This window comes from Tachysurus vachellii, chromosome 24, assembly GCF_030014155.1.
Source record: "Tachysurus vachellii isolate PV-2020 chromosome 24, HZAU_Pvac_v1, whole genome shotgun sequence".
Classification (NCBI taxonomy): Eukaryota; Metazoa; Chordata; class Actinopteri; order Siluriformes; family Bagridae; genus Tachysurus; species Tachysurus vachellii.
This window is the reverse complement of record NC_083483.1, coordinates 15216315-15234050: the sequence shown is the minus strand read 5'-3', so window position 1 is coordinate 15234050 and position 17736 is coordinate 15216315. Positions and strand designations below refer to the sequence as shown.

Genomic DNA, 17736 nt, shown 5'->3' with positions numbered 1-17736 from the left:
AATGGGTGCAGACAATTGGTACTGAGGTGCTGTCCTCTGTTTCTGTGGTGCATTGATGGGGATATGGCACTAGGTGAAATGCATAAAAATACATATATATAACTGAACTCCAGCAATGTAAAAATAGACACATTTATTTACATTTACATTTACTTTTTAATGTTTTCTCTGATATTACTCCTCTTATTTGCTGTGTAAACTTAAATTTCCACTTACACACTATTAATAAAGATACATCCTCTGTGGTCAGTTTTGTAAGCAGCATCTTGACGTTGTGGAATGATCCGTTTCCATAGTAACACATGGTGACGCGCACCCTAGTGGCACATGCCCACATTGTGCATATTAATAGCTGCAACAAAACTATTAAATGTTTCTAAATAAATGAATGGCTTACTCAACGAATGAATAAAACACAAACACGTAACAAACTGCTTATGTTTTTATTTTATAATTTATTTCAAAACAATAGAATTGTCTGCATTGCAAAGCTGTTTCTGTGAAGTTTTAACCACAGAGTTTTTTTTTTTTTGTAGAGGAAGGAAGAACTAATTCAGTAACATGCATGTAGGGTAGTGCATGAAACAAAAGGCAAGACATTTGAACTTGAACGGTTTAACAGTTTAAACCCTCAGACCTGCTCCTGTTCTTTGTGTTTTGCTCTCTGGATGTAGGAGATAATCATGTAATGAGGTCAGAAAATGTTTTTACTCATTTATTCAAGTGCCAAAATTAAACTGTGCATTATCTTGTGGACCGTCGAGTTATTTTTTGTCGTTTCTATTACAAAACATAGTCTAAGACCAATGCATTCCCTTTAATTTTGTAGATTAATTGTTTACTGTATATATTATAATGCTATATGTTCTTGTTGTTTGTTTGTTTTTAACTGTTTTGTACCACAAATTATTCATATTTAATCTCATTCTACTGACCTGATTCTAAGAATTTGTTTAAATGAATCGAGTTATATGAGCTTTGATTCGGTTCATACACTACTGAGAGAGACTTCTAATACTACACTGTGCACATAAAGGGGGGGATTCAATTATTTAGCTAAATGCAGATAAATTAACAAAATATATTTTTAAAACTGGTCTGTTAAGAGTAGTGTGTAAGAACTACAATTAAGAACTGATTCATCCGATTCACTTAAACGGATTGTTCTATGCACTTGTGCCAGTATGCACATTTTTTATATGATTTAAGATTTATCTCTACACACATGTATCTCATATTAAAGAGAGGAATTCCAAATATTTTTACTATTTTTACATTTTCTGTTATTTCTCACATACTGGTGTAAAACTCGCTTTACAGTTATGAACAGACAATAAGACTGAACACTGTTGTTCCATCTGTGATGATGATACTGGCAACTCTGATGATGTCACTCAGATTAACTCCTCCATTTCCTCTGCTGTTTCTGCTCATGATTTCAGGTGAGTCATTTGCAAATGTACAGATCTTTAATTTAACATTGTGATTAATGTTAATATTTGTTTAGCAGTTCTCTGTTGAGTTCTCCCTTCTCTCTCTCTCTCTCTCTCTCTCTCTCTCTCTCTCAATGAGCTGTGGATCTTCTCCCTGTATGGTTTTCGTTACAGATTTATTTTTAGTGGAGAGTTTACGAGTCTTTCTCAATGTCCGTGACTCGTACATGCATCATCAACACATTTCTCTATTCTGTGTTGCAGGAGTCGTGTCCCAGTCGAAGTGGAGTGTGACTTATTCACCGAGCTCCATCTGTGCTCTAAAGGGATCGACAGTGATCATGGGCTGCACATACACATATCCAACTGATTACACAGTTCAGAGAACTTTCTGGACCAGACAGTTGGTTAGATATGAAGAGCCTCCTGATCTGTCTTCAGACCCAAAGTACAGAGACAGGATTCAATACCTCAGAGACAACCTGAATGACTGCCGACTCAGACTGAGTGATGTGACAGAACAGGACCAAGGCAAATACTACTTCAGATTTCTAACAAACAAAGGAGAAAAGTATCAAGGTAAAGATGGAGTTGACCTTTCTGTCACAGGTAAGCTACATCAGCTGAAAGTTTGTTTATAACTTTATACCTGACTGTAGACAGGTGTGTGTCATTATTAATGAGGAGAGGATTTTAACTAGAGGTAATAGATGAGATGTCTGGAATTAGTCCAGGATAAATTTCTCCTAATGCACATGAAAAAACTGCTAAAAATAGAATGAATACTCTGAATGTGATAAGCAGGACAACTTTGGGCTCGAAGTTTATTACTGCTAAATTCAAATACTGTAGCAGTAAAACATGGAAATACACATTTATAATAATCTACACAGGCTTCACTGCATGTTTTCCTTCTTTCCTCTCATTCACAGATCTCTGGGTGGAGATGATTCCTGGTAGAGTTGCTGAGGGAGATGAAGTTACTCTCACATGTAAAACCTCCTGCAGTCTGACTAAGACTCCAATGTTCACCTGGTACAAAGATGGAAGTTATTTCTCCTCCTCTAACCCACACCGTCTGCCATCAGTCAGTCAGTGGGATGCAGGCAGCTACAGATGTTCTGTACAGGGACAAAGTTTTCTCTCCTCTGCTGTCCCTCTTGATGTACAATGTAAGTACAGACTGATTCATTCACTTATTACACTAACAACACTAAAAGTTCATGCTGAATCCACATAGATCATGAATCCAATCAGTAATGAAACAGGAACAAACAGCAAAGCAAGTACATGAGTTATCACATGACTAAACTTTTGTCCTTTACTATTGTCATCAGATGATATAAAGTTTCACTGAATGCTTTCAAGGCTGCACACTAGAATAAAAGAATGTTAGCATACATGTCTGTTAGCATAGATACATACTAACACATTTAAATATTAGCATAGCTGTTTATTAGCATACTTGCAAGCTAGCATTGTTGCACTGACAAACCCTAGCATATTTAAAGACAAGAACACTCATACCTGCAAAATTCATACACACCTTCTGTATATATTAGAATACATACTGTTTTAGTATTCATACTGTCATGTCACTTACAGTAACATCAGCAAAAGAACAAATAATTATTTTCAAGTTACTGTTTGCGATTTTATGGCATTTAATTTCGCTGCTGTTTTTTTTAGGTAAATGTATGTGTTACTGCAGTGAAACTCACTGATGATGACTTTTATAGTCTGATTGGCAAAAATCTCTTTCAATGTGTATTTTATGGTTATATCTTTAGATCCTCCAAGTAGAGTCTCAGTGTCCATCAGTCCCTCTGGTGAGATAGTGGAGGGCAGTTCAGTGACTCTGACCTGCAGCAGTGATGCTAACCCACCTGTACAGAGCTACACCTGGTATAAGGTGAATGAAAGCTCACCTGTAGGATCTGGACAGAGTTACAGCTTCACACTGACCTCCAGCAGCAGTGGATGGTTTTACTGTGTGGCTCAGAATATATACGGGAGTCAGAAAGCACCTGAAGTGGTTCTCACATTAAATGGTATCAAAGCTTATAATAAATAAAACTTAGTAGCATCTATAAAGGTGAATGAGTTACAGCAGACTAATATTGATCTCTACACAGAGGGCAAGAGTGTACTTCTGTTTGTTGTTCTTGGAGTGATTTTTGGATGTTCTCTTGTCATCGTTCTGGTTTTATACATGAGGTAAGCATGTGTCTTTTTTCATTCGCTTGTGTAAAATATCTGAAGTATGATCCTTCTGATTATTGTTCATTTTTAGGAGAAAGCGAACAAGAGTTTCAGCTGATAATGTCGAGTCTAGTCAGGTAAGTGAACTGTAACTGGACAGAATGACACAGTGTGACTTACTGTTTCAATAGTAATTTGTTTTTGGTAACCACTGGGCATAGAAACAGAAAATACTCAAACTTACCTGCAAAACAGCACAACAAATAGAGATAATCAACACTAGACCCAGATCATAATGAACATGAGGAACCAGTTTGGCTCTAGACCCTTTTCATCACTAAACATAGTAGTAACTTCTGTTATGTAATTAATCATAGAATGGATGGATATGAAGGAATTGCTCGAAACACCAAACACATTCTTTATAATCTTCACACAGAATGTTTCCTCCAGTCCTCCTGATGACACATACACAGGTCTTGATCTTCAGACCAGGTCCAATGATGTGTACTACACACTTGCAGTAAGTGTTTTCAGAGACACACTTCACTTAGACATTCAGATCTGGAAAGATTTATAAAGAAGGATAAACTCATTAATTTCTCTTTCTCTTACACAGACTGTCCACTCGAGTCTTCCTGATTCTCGGTCCATCTCTCATGATTATGACAATGATCCAGTGAGTGCATTTCTTCATCGCTGAAAATAGCACCAGGCTGAAGGAATAAAAACACAGCCACAGTGATGTAACACTAGAATGCTACTGCTACATGATCTTGGAAAACAACTTTTATAATTTTGTGATCGCAAGAAAAAACTCCTTGTATATTTTACACAATAAATTTAACTATTATGTACAAACCGTCAGTGTGGTTTATTCATAATGAGTTATAAATGTGCTATGGGGCAGAAAGGGCACATTCACAACATATTTGAAGCTACTGAGCAGAAAATCACTAATGTGTGAACATGGAACTAACTCTTCTGTTTTTTAATCCCAAGGCATGTCTTTCTACTTCTCTCTTTTATGCCTACTATTTTCCCCTCCTTTTTTTCTCTTAAATGCACAATCTATCTATCTATCTATCTATCTATCTATCTATCTATCTATCTATCTATCTATCTATCTATCTATCTATCCTCATCAGATAATCAAATATAAGTAGGTCAGAAGATGCGGAATTATTTGAAAATGCGGAATTCACAGGAAAGCAGGGAAACGTCTAGGAATCTAGCCTAGACCATGACAGTACCCCCACTCAGCGGGAGCCACGGAATGACCTGCCAGGCTCGTCCAGATGGGCCTTGACAAAGGTTTAGATACCTCCCTGTCCAAAAAAGCTTTGTAGGCCTCTTCCCATATGTCATACATCTAGCAGCCTGCTGAAGCCCACAAAAGGGCTTATAGGTCTGGCTTTAATTGGTGAATGGGCCTAGATACTGATTAGAGAGTTTCTTATTAAGGGGTATGTGGTTGGATGGGAAATATATGACCAGGTGAGTTCAATAGCAGTCAGCCAGAAAATGGTTCTATGAACGGAGCTGAGCAGGGTGGAAACAATGACCACTGGTCTGGGGGTGGAAGCTTGATGACAGACTTATATTATAAGACTTATACAAAATGACTTCCATGACTGGGATAAAGAGTGTGGTCCTCAGTCTGAGACATTATTTGTCTGATGAGGAGTTCTGCAGCATTACCAGTTCTTGCAGTTTAACAAAACCCCTGAGGATGTCTTTGACAAGGGCTTGGACCACCATGGTGGCATTGGTGAGGATGAAATGCATGAGCAAATACCGACAAAGTCCCAAAAAGTCTTCCACTTATCCTGCTTTCTGATCCTGAACAGGTGGTGTACCTTCTGAGGGTGTAATTTATTAAACATGGTGGCCCCATGAAGAGGCTCAAAGGCTGAATTGAGGACACACTTGTATGTATAGGTGATGCTGTTTTGGCTCAAGTAATTGATGAAAGGTCTGTGGGATTGGCCTTTTTTGGCTTAAAAAAATCGTCGCTTTCGGGCGGAAACCTCCTATGTCCAAATTTTGTCAATTTCATATTTTTTCACATATCGATGCTATTGGTCAGTCCCCACGTGGGTACGTTATTAACCAATCTAAAGTCTTAAAACATAGTTTGAGCGCAAATCTCTTAACTCCATTGGACACCGCAGACTTTATTGAACACTGCTGGCAGCAGCGACGTCTGTGTCCGTACCATTCTTATCAATGACAGCATAATCTCGTATCTCCCTGCTCCCAAGTCATAAAGCTTGTATCTCCGATAAAACGTGACTTTGGGAAAATGATGTGTTAATGTTGGCACACAACAGTATATGATAGCAATATAAGGTATAATAACAACTTTAACGATACAATGTTTAATAACTCCAAAAATATAGCGTTTTTTACATTTCCTGAAAAATAATGGTTTTGGAGATACGAGGATTCTGCCTGACAGCGATGACATGCAGATTAATGTTAGGAAAAGGAAGGTTGGATAATGCTGACAATGAAGTCGACAAAGACACAGTCACATGGCATGTGAGAGAGTAGAGAGAGGGCCAAGTCCTGAAAAAAACTCAGATTATGGTATTCTATAGGCACAGACAGTCTCACTCGTCTGTTTCTCTCCCTTTCTCCGCCTCACTTGTCTGTTTCTCTCCCTTTCTCCATCTCACTCGTCTGTTTCTCTCCCTTTCTCCATCTCACTCGTCTGTTTCTCTCCCTTTCTCCATCTCACTCGTCTGTTTCTCTCCCTTTCTCCATCTCACTCGTCTGTTTCTCTCCCTTTCTCCATCTCACTCGTCTGTTTCTCTCCCTTTCTCCATCTCACTCGTCTGTTTCTCTCCCTTTCTCCATCTCACTCGTCTGTTTCTCTCCCTTTCTCCATCTCACTCGTCTGTTTCTCTCCCTTTCTCCATCTCACTCGTCTGTTTCTCTCCCTTTCTCCACCTCACTCGTCTGTTTCTCTCCCTTTCTCCATCTCACTCGTCTGTTTCTCTCCCTTTCTCCATCTCACTCGTCTGTTTCTCTCCCTTTCTCCATCTCACTCGTCTGTTGCTCTCCCTTTCTCCGTCTCACTCGACTCATATCGATACATGTAGAAAACAAAGGGAGAGAAACCCCTTTGTTTTCTACATGTATCACTATCTTTCTTTCACGTGTAACTTTACTCTAATTCTCTCTCATCTGTCTTGCACTGTTGAGTCAGTGTTTACTTCAGTAATGCACAGACTTGATTGGCTGAGTGGTGTCACGTGGGATGGCTTAACTCGCATGCAATGGGTCTGTGTGTTGCCACTAATACCTACCGTAAAGATCGCAAAAGCTGCTCCGATAAAATAGAAGCGCCCCGTCAAGTTTTAAATCATAACCTTTAGTTTTGGCTGTAGGTCCGGGTCCGGATTGGACAGCTTCTGGGTCCGGACCCGGACCGCGGTCCGCCTGTTAGTGACCTCTGGTCTAAAGGCTTTTGCTTTTGTTTCCGAACTCTTCTCTTTTGCATGCTCCTGATAAAATCTCAAAACAACAGTTGTAGTGTCTTTCTTTATAAACTACATTCTTATTCAAGTACTTATAACAACCAGTTGTAGTGTCTTTCTTTAATAATCAGTTATCTTATTAAACACTTTAACAAAAACAGCTGTTTTGTTGTTCTTAATAAATAATTATTACATTCTTTATTAAATGCTTTACAAAAACAGTTGCCTCTCATTTTTAATGAGTAATTAATATATGCTTTAATAAATTTGTTACGCCAGTTGTCTTTTTTTATTTCTATAAACCAAACATCTATTTCTTCTTTAAATAAAAAATTATCTCTTATAAATCTCTAATGTCTATATTTCCACACAGACAGGCCATGTTTTTTCTTTATCTTGTGGGGAAATAATTTTAAGACATTGTTTTATTTTAAGTATATCTCATTAATATGAAAGGAAAGGCCAAAGTAACTCAGGATATCATCTGTCTCTTTGTGACATATGTTCCATTGTTTAAGGTGACCATTGGTTTCAAGGTCTGAGTCAAGAAGGAATGTCAAGCATTAGAGGTGAACTCATTCCTATGATAACGAAGTGGTCTGAGAAAGACTGTTATGTTAAGCTAACAAATGCAAATATGTCAGGCCTCACAGGTAATGGGTGTGTTTGCACAACAAAAGCAGGAGAACAATGGAGCTGAAGGCCTGTGAAAATCTCAGCAGGGGTACTAGTAGGTGTTGGGTCCAGGGAATTTACGCAAATTTGCGCAGGGTTAGTAAATCTAAATCTAAATTAGATTTACTAACCCTGCGCAAATTTGCGTAAATTCCCTGGACCCAACACCTACTAGCACCCCTGCTGAGATTTAGGGTGGGTGAAATTCCAGGATCTGGTGTGGATCATGCTTTGATTGTTACCTGAGTGTTTTGTCTCTATCTGATGGGACTGCCCCCTAAAATGTGTATAATTACAAAGTATTACATCTTAAGTGATGTGACATACGGCTAAGTGCGGCGCCCGTTTCAGTACGCTCTGACTTGAAGACTCGTGTTCATTGTGTATCTACAATAAAGACTACTGCACAAGGAAATCCAAGTCTCCTGGTCTTCTCTGGAAAAAGTTTACAACAATCTTCAAATCACAGTTGTGTCTGTCTGTATTATTACTCTTATAACTCACTTATCTCAATAAGTGTTTTTGTTCTTAAATCTCAGTTGTGTTCTCATTATTATTCTTTATAAGCAGAAGAGGTACAACTAGCACAGAAAAGTTACGTGAGCAATACAACAGAGTACTACAGATATAGCAAAAAGAGACAGGATCGTATATGTAGAGATGTGATATTTACAGATGTACAGTTATGTGCAAATGGAAGTATATAATGTGTTATATACAGTTATATACAGTTTAGTTTACTTAATTTACTTGTCACATCTTAATTTAATCAAGTTTAATTGTTTTAATTAGCAAAAGCAAAAGCCTTTAGACTGAGAAATCAGAGAAATGCCAAAGAAGATGACCTCAAGAGGTTAGATTTTGACGCATTTTTTCCTCTTCAACGTGAAATCCACTTAAAATACTCCGTCATTCATAATCATACACATACATGTAATACATCATTCGAAAGTGTTAAGTGTCTACTTTTATTTGAGTGCCTTCATAATAACAACAAAACGCTGTGCTTTTGGCAAATAAAGAAAATACCCAGGGTGTGCATTCAGACATCTCTGTCTCCTTGACCATCTTCCTGAAACACGTTACAAACATGAACTGATAACTCCGCCAATACTTATAACACGAACATGATACATATGTCTAATGAAAGCCTGAAATGTCTACTTTTAAATGAGCTAATTAAAATCGAAAGCAAATATTGTCTTTTTGTGTAATCCGTATGTAAGTAAAGAGAGGTAGAGTTTTTCTGGCTCGACCTCATTAGCACTAATGTGATCGCACCTACCGCCGTGCGCGCCATTCATATGGAAATGACCTGACGCGTTCTATGCAAACAAGATCAATGCCCCCAAATAATGCTATAAGAAGCACCAAGTTTGAACAGATTCATTCACTTATCAACGCGCTGGGAAGATGACACGCTTTACAGGTGAGGAAGCTCTACAGATGCTCCAGGACAGCGAGGAAGAGTTCACCGTTTCCTCAGATGAAGAGCACGACTCCGACGACGAACGTTTGTATTTTGAAGAGCGACTTGATCCAGCTGAGGATTTAATTTCTGAAGAGTAAGTTTTACTTACATTTGTTGAAATCTTGTGTGATGTAAAATTATATATACTGTACTGTGTACAGACTATTTACAAGCAGATATTAAGAGCGACTTTATAGAAACGTCTCGTAATTGGCAACTTTTATTTACATTAAAATGTTAGTTCTTATTAAACTGTATGCTGATTAATGTAATGTGAATATACAATATGTTATATAGCAATATCAGTATTTAGGATATCTTTTGACTAGTGTTTATGCTGACTTATCAATAAGGCTTGTTTATGCGATTATCTTCTCTAGTGTATGTGCCCAGAGATAAGTTATGCGTTAAACTGTATGCTTGTATGGTGTAATGTAAATATACAATACGTTATAAAACAATATCACTATTTAGAATACATTTGACTAGTGTTTATGCCTCAACTAGTCTTGTTTACGTGACTGTTCGGGTGTAAATGTATCTCTGTAGTATCGATGAGCTGTAAATGTGCCCGGGGATGTCATGTGTTAATGTTTATCCATAAATATGTCCGGTAATGGCCCGTTAACAAACATCGCATCTCTGTACCCAATTATTTTATCTCAGCTATGCATGATATTAATTATTACAAACTTTTGTAGGAATGTGTCTGCATCACTCTTGTCTTCACCTGCTACTCGCAGTGGATGTGCAAGCAGCAACGCGAACGACATTCATCCAGTGTAAGCCACATTTACCGTTTTTTATGTTCTCAATATTAGTAATGCTGGTGTGTTGCTTTGTACTTTGAAAATACATGATAATAATTATAATATTTTTTTAGGAATGTGGCTGCAACACTTTCACCATCGTCTGATACTCGCACGAGAAGCAGCAACGCGACTGGGAACAATAAAGAGTACGTCCACATGTACCCATTTTTCTGTTATATTTTATATTAGTATATATTAGTTATAAATTATTATTACTAATGTGTTGCTTAGTACTTTGGAAAATACACAATGATACTAATTATGATTTTTTTTTTTAGGAATGTGGCTGCATCACCTTTACCTGTTACTCACATCCGCCGTAGGTCTCTTTCAGTTCTCAAAGCAACTGAGACTAATGTGTAAGTACAGTTTATTAAAGTGTCACTGTAGAATAATTTTATTTTATTATAAATAATTTTTCTAACCCTAACCATTTATTTATTTATTTATTTACAGATTTAACACCGACAGTGATGATGCACCGGTTGCAAAGAGACTCATGGCCAACATCCAGGCGAGCAGCAGGCGGTCCGTTCTGTCATGGAAAACAGAGACTGATATTGATGTGGTTCCACACACTTTGACTTTCTTTCCTGCACGGGAACCTGGACCACAGCTGAGTCCTGCGGATGCACACACACCCCTGAGTCTCTTCAAAATGTTTTTTTCTGAGAATGCGGTTTCAACTCTATGCTGTAACACCAACGCTCAGGCTGCCAGGGCAACAGCAAAGGGTTGCAAGTATAAATGGAAAGATGTCAGCGCCACTGAGATGTACCGCTACATTGGACTACTATTTTATATGACCATGGTAAAGATGATCTCCATCAGGGACTACTGGAGACAGGACAACATTTTCTCTGTGCCTTTTCCTGCCAAAGTAATGTCAAGAGATAGATACCGCACTATTTCATGGAATGTGCACATGAGTCACCCAGAAGAAGACAAGGTAAATGACAGGAAAAGGGGCACAGCCGAACATGACCGTCTTTTCAGGGTCAAACCTCTTATGGACACTATCCGTCGAGCTTGTATAAAACGCTATCATCCTAAAAGAAACTTGGCTGTGACACAGTACATGAAAGCTAAACCAACCAAGTGGGGCTTCAAGTTGTTTTTGCTTGCAGATTCTTCAAATGGATATACTGTGGACTTTTCAGTGTACACTGGGAAAAATAACTTTCCCGCAGGCCATGGACTTTCCTATGATGCTGTGACGTCTCTTTTGGACTGTAAACTTTAGGCTCTGGGTACCATGTGTACATGGACAATTTTTACACAAGCCCAAAACTCCTGACAGACTTGTTTGCCATGAAGTTTGGTGCTTGTGGGACTTACAGAGACTTTAGGAAGGAATGCCCACGGGATGCAACAAATTCACTCTCCAAGCAATCTGCCAGGGGCTCAATCAGATGGATTAGGAATGGACCTCTACTGTTTGTGAAGTGGATGGACACACGAGAGGTATCTGTCTGTTCAACAATACACCCTGCTTATACAGGAGAGACGGTGCAGAGGAGGGTAAAATCACAAGACACATGGAGCACAAAGACATTTCCATGTCCTGCACCTGTGACTGCCTACAATCAACACATGGGGGGTGTTGACCTTTCTGATCAGCTGATACAGTACCACACTGCACAGCACAAGACAATGAAGTGGTACAGAAAGATCTTTTTACACTTCTTGGACATTGCTGCCACCAATGCCTTCATTCTGCACAAGGAGCTATGTGGTAACATGACCCACAAACAGTTCATGGAACAACTCGTTGTAGAGCTCTGTGGCATAACACATAGAGCAGAACCAAAACAGACCAGGAGTACCCATGTGCCAGTTCCAGTAGCTCGGCTGTCCTCAGATGTAAGCAATACTGCCACTGTTGGTCGCCGGAAATGTGTGCGCTGCAAGACAGTGCATGGTAAAAGACAGGACACACCTTGGAAATGCAAAACATGTAATGTTCCCTTGTGTGTTCAGTTAGATAGGAACTGTTTTGAACAATGGCACGACGACATTTAACTCCATTCTCAAAAATTCACAGTGTGTGATGTTACAAATTTATATCTTATTTTTTTATATTTGTGAAGTATTTTAATCAAAGCCATATTGTACTGGTCATATACAATATTGTTACTTGTATACATATTGTTACTTTATTATTTACTTTAAGCATTGTATTGTTCATGGTTTTTTTAACATTAGTAAAATAAAAGTCTTGCATATTGCATCCCTTGCATATTGCCTTTACACAGCAAAAACTGTCTTACAAAAGTTAAATCAATGTATTGTTTCATGTGAATGAGTAATGGTAAATGGTAAAATGGTTTTTACATCATTTTGTAGCAAATTCTCAACTCTACAAGAGTAGAGAACTTTATTGTTTGTGAACAAATGTTTAGTATGTGTTTCTTGGCCTTATTTCAGCAACTTTTTCTTTTTTTACTAACCACGCATAAACATAATTTACTTAAAAATACAAACATGTACATACATTTTACTTACATAAAATTGTAGCCCAGTTTGTGCTGAATACAGTGTTATGTGATATTAGGCATTAATATGTTTTAAAGTAACTGTAAAGTACCCACTTGAGTAAACTTTAAATGAACAATCACTACTTACCTTATAGCCTTACCTTATACTGCATGCAACACTGCTACAATGGTACAATGGAGATAAACAGAGATGTCAGGCTAAGGAAAGTCTAAGGAAGAAACTGTGAAAGGTCGTGATGTTGCAGGGATATAAACCAATACAATTTAAATGTTTAAATGAACATGTATAGTCACACCATTGTAGCAGTGTAGCATGCAGTAGGCTATAAGGTAAGTAGTGATTGTTCATTTAAAGTTAACGTTAAAGTTTACTCAAGTGGGTACTTAATAAACTTACACCTACTAGCACTATGCATTATATTGTGAAAAAGTAATCTTACTAACAAAACCTCAAATGTTCTTTAGATTCAATGATAAATACATGTCCGACCGTTGGAACGAACTAAAAACAACTAGAAAATCGCATTCATGACGATTTATGGTGATTTTATATCCCCTTGCCGACATTGACGCTGATGCATTAAGAGGAGGGGGTCCCCTGTACCAAGATGGCGGCTCTATTGACGCATGAACTGCGTGTGCTGCAGTACCCAAGGCGACAGCTAGGTGTAGATATCTATCATATCTAAGGGCATAATGGACGATCGCACGAGCCCGCTATTCGTTCCGCTTCCGGTTTGCGGGGATGTTGCTATGCGATGTGGAGTGTAGTTGTTGATATATTATCCGGACGCTGCCGTTCTTCACACAGCAGGTAATTTAACGTTTTTATAATCTGACGCTGCGTTTATGAAACGCTGGAGGTTTGTGTTCGAGGACTGTCAACCGGCCGGCGACGGGTTTTCGGTGTAAATAAACTGATGCTAACGCGCTAGCTGGTTAGCCTGGAGCTTACGTGGAGCTCCGACGTAAATGAACCGGTGCGCGAGCGATCGGTGGGAGAATTACAGATAAATAATACATCTAGTTTATTAAAGTTCGGCGAAGACACGGACTTTACTGACTGATTAAGTGTTAGCCGGACTGTGGCACATACTGTATGTGAATAACAATAATAACTGACTCAAGCTACTCGTGTCATAATGTCAAGTCAGGTGTGATTAGTCAGTAGTGATTAGTGATTATTTAATAATAATTAGTGATTAGTCAATAGTGATTAGTCAGTAATGGTTAGTGATGTGTGATTAGCGACGTGTGATTAGTCAGTAGTGATCAGTGATTGTGATTAGTGATGTGTGATTAGTCAGTAGTGATCAGTGATTGTGATTAGTGATGTGTGATTAGTCAGTAGTGATCAGTGATGTGTGATTAGTGATGTGTGATTAGTCAGTAGTGATCAGTGATTGTGATTAGTGATGTGTGATTAGTCAGTAGTGATCAGTGATTGTGATTAGTGATGTGTGATTAGTCAGTAGTGATCAGTGATGTGTGATTAGTGATGTGTGATTAGTGAATAGTGATTAGTCAGTAGTGATCAGTGATTAGTGATGTGTGATTAGTGAATAGTGATTAGTCAGTAGTGATCAGTGATGTGTGATTAGTGATTAGTCAGTAGTGATTAGTCAGTAGTGATTAGTCAGTAGTGATCAGTGATGTGTGATTAGTCAGTAGTGATCAGTGATTGTGATTAGTGATGTGTGATTAGTGATTAGTCAATAGTGATTAGTCAGTAGTGATCAGTGATGTGTGATTAGTGATGTGTGATTAGTGAATAGTGATTAGTCAGTAGTGATCAGTGATTGTGATTAGTGATGTGTGATTAGTGATTAGTCAGTAGTGATCAGTGATGTGTGATTAGTGAATAGTGATTAGTCAGTAGTGATTGTGATTAGTGAGTAGTGATTGTGATTAGTGAAGTGTTATTGGTGATTAGTGAGTATTGAGTGGTGATGAGTCAATAGGGATTAGAGAATAGTGATTAGTATCTACGTGTGACGGTACATTTAAAGGAAAATAAGCCTCACTGATGTCCCTGTAATCCCCACCTGCTCATGTCTCTAAGAGAATGTAATGTATATATAAGTTGATTGATCTCTCTGGTTATTCTGAATGTTTTGATGCAGTATTTTATGGTCGTTATATTGACCTGAAACACCTGATGAATTGTGTTATTACAGGACAGGTGTGTTATGGCATGTAGTGATGTCATCTCTCAGCTCCAGGGTTCATGGGTCGATCCTGAGAATCGTTTGAACAAAGTTACAAAGTGGCATATTTGCTGTAATTACTTTCTTTTGTCTCTCCCTGATGTCATCTTGGCCAGTTCCCACTGACTCTGAGAAAAGCACAATCCGCCCCCTTTCACATACACGTGTCCCTGATTGGCTGCATCACTGTGATTGACAGAAGAGACAGTAAGCCCTCTCAACTCAAACTCCAGATGCATTGCTGAGGAAGACGGTCCTTCTTCTGGATCCTGTTCTGTAGTTCTGCAGCTCTGTGCTTCGGCTCAGTGTGACGGCTGGGAACGCAGACACTCCTTCCATTCCTTCCACAGGGGATGTGATCAGTGACTGTTAATAGTAATGAAAATAGCATGAAAAAGCAGCAGCCTTCTTTATGAAGGACTGGTGTGGCTGCAGGTTTATATCACACTCATGCAGAAGCCACACCTGAGTTTATTTTCAAAGAACATTTTTAAAGAACTGATTAAACAAGTGTAATTAATCAGGTGTGGCTTGATTGGAATGAAAACCTGCAGCCACACCGACCGCTTCTGGTGAAGATTAAACAGCGCTCACCAAAGTCAGAGCTCTCTGGATACTTTCTTCTATAGTAAAGACAAAAAAAAGACAATTTCCCAGTCCCCATCTCTATGGTAACATGGTGAACTGAATCACACGGTGTGTTTGAGTCACTTTCTGTAGCAAGTCGATTCAGAGTCCCATCAGTTTCTCAGTGGAGTTTAGGAGCGGAGCGGAGCAGAGAAGATCACCACCTCTCTGACACCTGACTGAAGAAGCTCACAGAGGAAGGGATCACGCCAAGTTTCTGTACAAAGCCCATAAACACTGAACACTTGACACACTTTAAACTCACTGTAATGTCGGTACAGGATCAGATTCTAACGTCCCTGTAATGATGTAGGTGTCGGAGTAAAAACATTCCTCTGTTGTTAGGTTGTAGATCAAAGTTCTGTCACAGTCAACATTTCTCATGGTCACACGATCAGAGTCGTGTACGGAGAGTTAATGAGTTACACACACACACACACACACACACACATACACACCCGCGCGCCTGGATCAGTAAGGACTTGAACACTACCTGTTATGCTGTTAGGAATCTAGTCAGTAACAATGGTGGTGTCATGAATTTCTGCTCCCACTAGTGATTCATTTTCATTTTCTCTCTCTCTCTCTCTCTCTCTCTCTCTCTCTCTCTCTCTCTCTCTCTCTCTCTCATGTGCGAGTGTGGTGGGGCGAGTTGGTTTGTGTGAGTGTGATAAAGTTGTGCTTATTTTCAGTTTCTTTCCTTATAATTTCCCCTATTTGGGCTTTAAACCGCTCATGGCTTTTTGTCTCATGCCGGTTTGATGTCCGTATCTGGACAGGGAACCTCACACCTGACACTGTAATGGGTGCAGGTGTGTGTGCCTGAGCCTGGCGTGAGAGTGGAGGACGTACTCTCGAGAGCAATAGTCGGCTTTGACAATATCCTCTCAGCAAGACTAACGAATAAGTCAGTCGTTGTGTTTTTGACACAAAACAGAACAGTTACACAGTGCTGTGTGTGATGATAAAGGCTGTAGGCTACAGTGATGTGTGTGATGATAAAGGCTGTAGGCTACAGTGTTGTGTGATGATAAAGGCTGTAGTCTACAGTGTTGTGTGATGATAAAGGCTGTAGGCTACAGTGCTGTGTGATGATAAAGGCTGTAGGCTACAGTGTTGTGTGTGATGATAAAGGCTGTAGGCTACACAGTGCTGTGTGTGATGATAAAGGCTGTAGTCTACAGTGCTGTGTGTGATGATAAAGGCTGTAGTCTACAGTGTTGTGTGTGATGATAAAGGCTGTAGTCTACAGTGTTGTGTGTGATGATAAAGGCTGTAGTCTACACAGTGCTGTGTGTGATGATAAAGGCTGTAGTCTACACAGTGCTGTGTGTGATGATAAAGGCTGTAGTCTACAGTGCTGTGTGTGATGATAAAGGCTGTAGTCTACAGTGCTGTGTGTGATGATAAAGGCTGTAGTCTACAGTGCTGTGTGTGATGATAAAGGCTGTAGGCTACAGTGTTGTGTGTGATGATAAAGGCTGTAGGCTACAGTGTTGTGTGTGATGATAAAGGCTGTAGTCTACAGTGCTGTGTGTGATGATAAAGGCTGTAGTCTACAGTGCTGTGTGTGATGATAAAGGCTGTAGGCTACAGTGTTGTGTGATGATAAAGGCTGTAGTCTACAGTGCTGTGTGTGATGATAAAGGCTGTAGTCTACACAGTGCTGTGTGTGATGATAAAGGCTGTAGTCTACAGTGCTGTGTGTGATGATAAAGGCTGTAGTCTACAGTGCTGTGTGTGATGATAAAGGCTGTAGTCTACAGTGCTGTGTGTGATGATAAAGGCTGTAGTCTACAGTGCTGTGTGTGATGATAAAGGCTGTAGTCTACAGTGTTGTGTGATGATAAAGGCTGTAGTCTACAGTGCTGTGTGTGATGATAAAGGCTGTAGTCTACAGTGCTGTGTGTGATGATAAAGGCTGTAGGCTACAGTGCTGTGTGATGATAAAGGCTGTAGTCTACAGTGTTGTGTGTGATGATAAAGGCTGTAGTCTACACAGTGCTGTGTGTGATGATAAAGGCTGTAGTCTACAGTGCTGTGTGTGATGATAAAGGCTGTAGTCTACAGTGTTGTGTGTGATGATAAAGGCTGTAGTCTACACAGTGCTGTGTGTGATGATAAAGGCTGTAGTCTACAGTGCTGTGTGATGATAAAGGCTGTAGTCTACAGTGTTGTGTGTGATGATAAAGGCTGTAGTCTACACAGTGCTGTGTGTGATGATAAAGGCTGTAGTCTACAGTGCTGTGTGTGATGATAAAGGCTGTAGTCTACAGTGCTGTGTGTGATGATAAAGGCTTTAGTCTACAGTGCTGTGTGTGATGAT

General features: G+C 39.2%; 2 protein-coding genes and 1 long non-coding RNA gene across 3 annotated transcripts in view; all 3 read left to right on the top strand.

The window, feature by feature from the left end:
* Positions 1–619: 619 nt before the first annotated feature.
* Positions 620–3700, top strand: LOC132839093 (B-cell receptor CD22-like). The gene is made up of 6 exons (XM_060859874.1): positions 620–693; positions 1321–1442; positions 1698–2042; positions 2366–2605; positions 3224–3484; positions 3696–3700. Exons 1-6 carry the CDS (start codon positions 689–691, stop codon positions 3698–3700), a joined length of 978 nt encoding a protein of 325 aa, XP_060715857.1. The 5' UTR covers positions 620–688.
* Positions 3701–3724: 24 nt separating this feature from the next.
* LOC132839561 (uncharacterized) lies at positions 3725–4347 on the top strand. Its single transcript, XR_009647740.1, has 3 exons — positions 3725–3772; positions 4075–4158; positions 4255–4347. It is a non-coding gene; the product is annotated as an uncharacterized LOC132839561 (long non-coding RNA).
* An 8915-nt stretch (positions 4348–13262) lies between these two features.
* The window catches only part of vps54 (VPS54 subunit of GARP complex), a 26363-nt gene continuing 21889 nt past the window's right edge, over positions 13263–17736 (top strand). The window contains exon 1 of the mRNA XM_060860481.1: positions 13263–13390. The gene's annotated coding sequence lies outside the window, so the exon portion shown is untranslated. The remainder of the gene's footprint in view (positions 13391–17736) is intronic.

Excerpts from the sequence above, each read along its gene's own strand:
- LOC132839093 (XM_060859874.1), top strand. Across the intron at positions 1,443-1,697 it reads GTTTCTGCTCATGATTTCAG|GAGTCGTGTCCCAGTCGAAG; the intron begins GTGAGTCATTTG and ends TCTGTGTTGCAG. Across the intron at positions 2,043-2,365 it reads AGTTGACCTTTCTGTCACAG|ATCTCTGGGTGGAGATGATT; the intron begins GTAAGCTACATC and ends TCTCATTCACAG.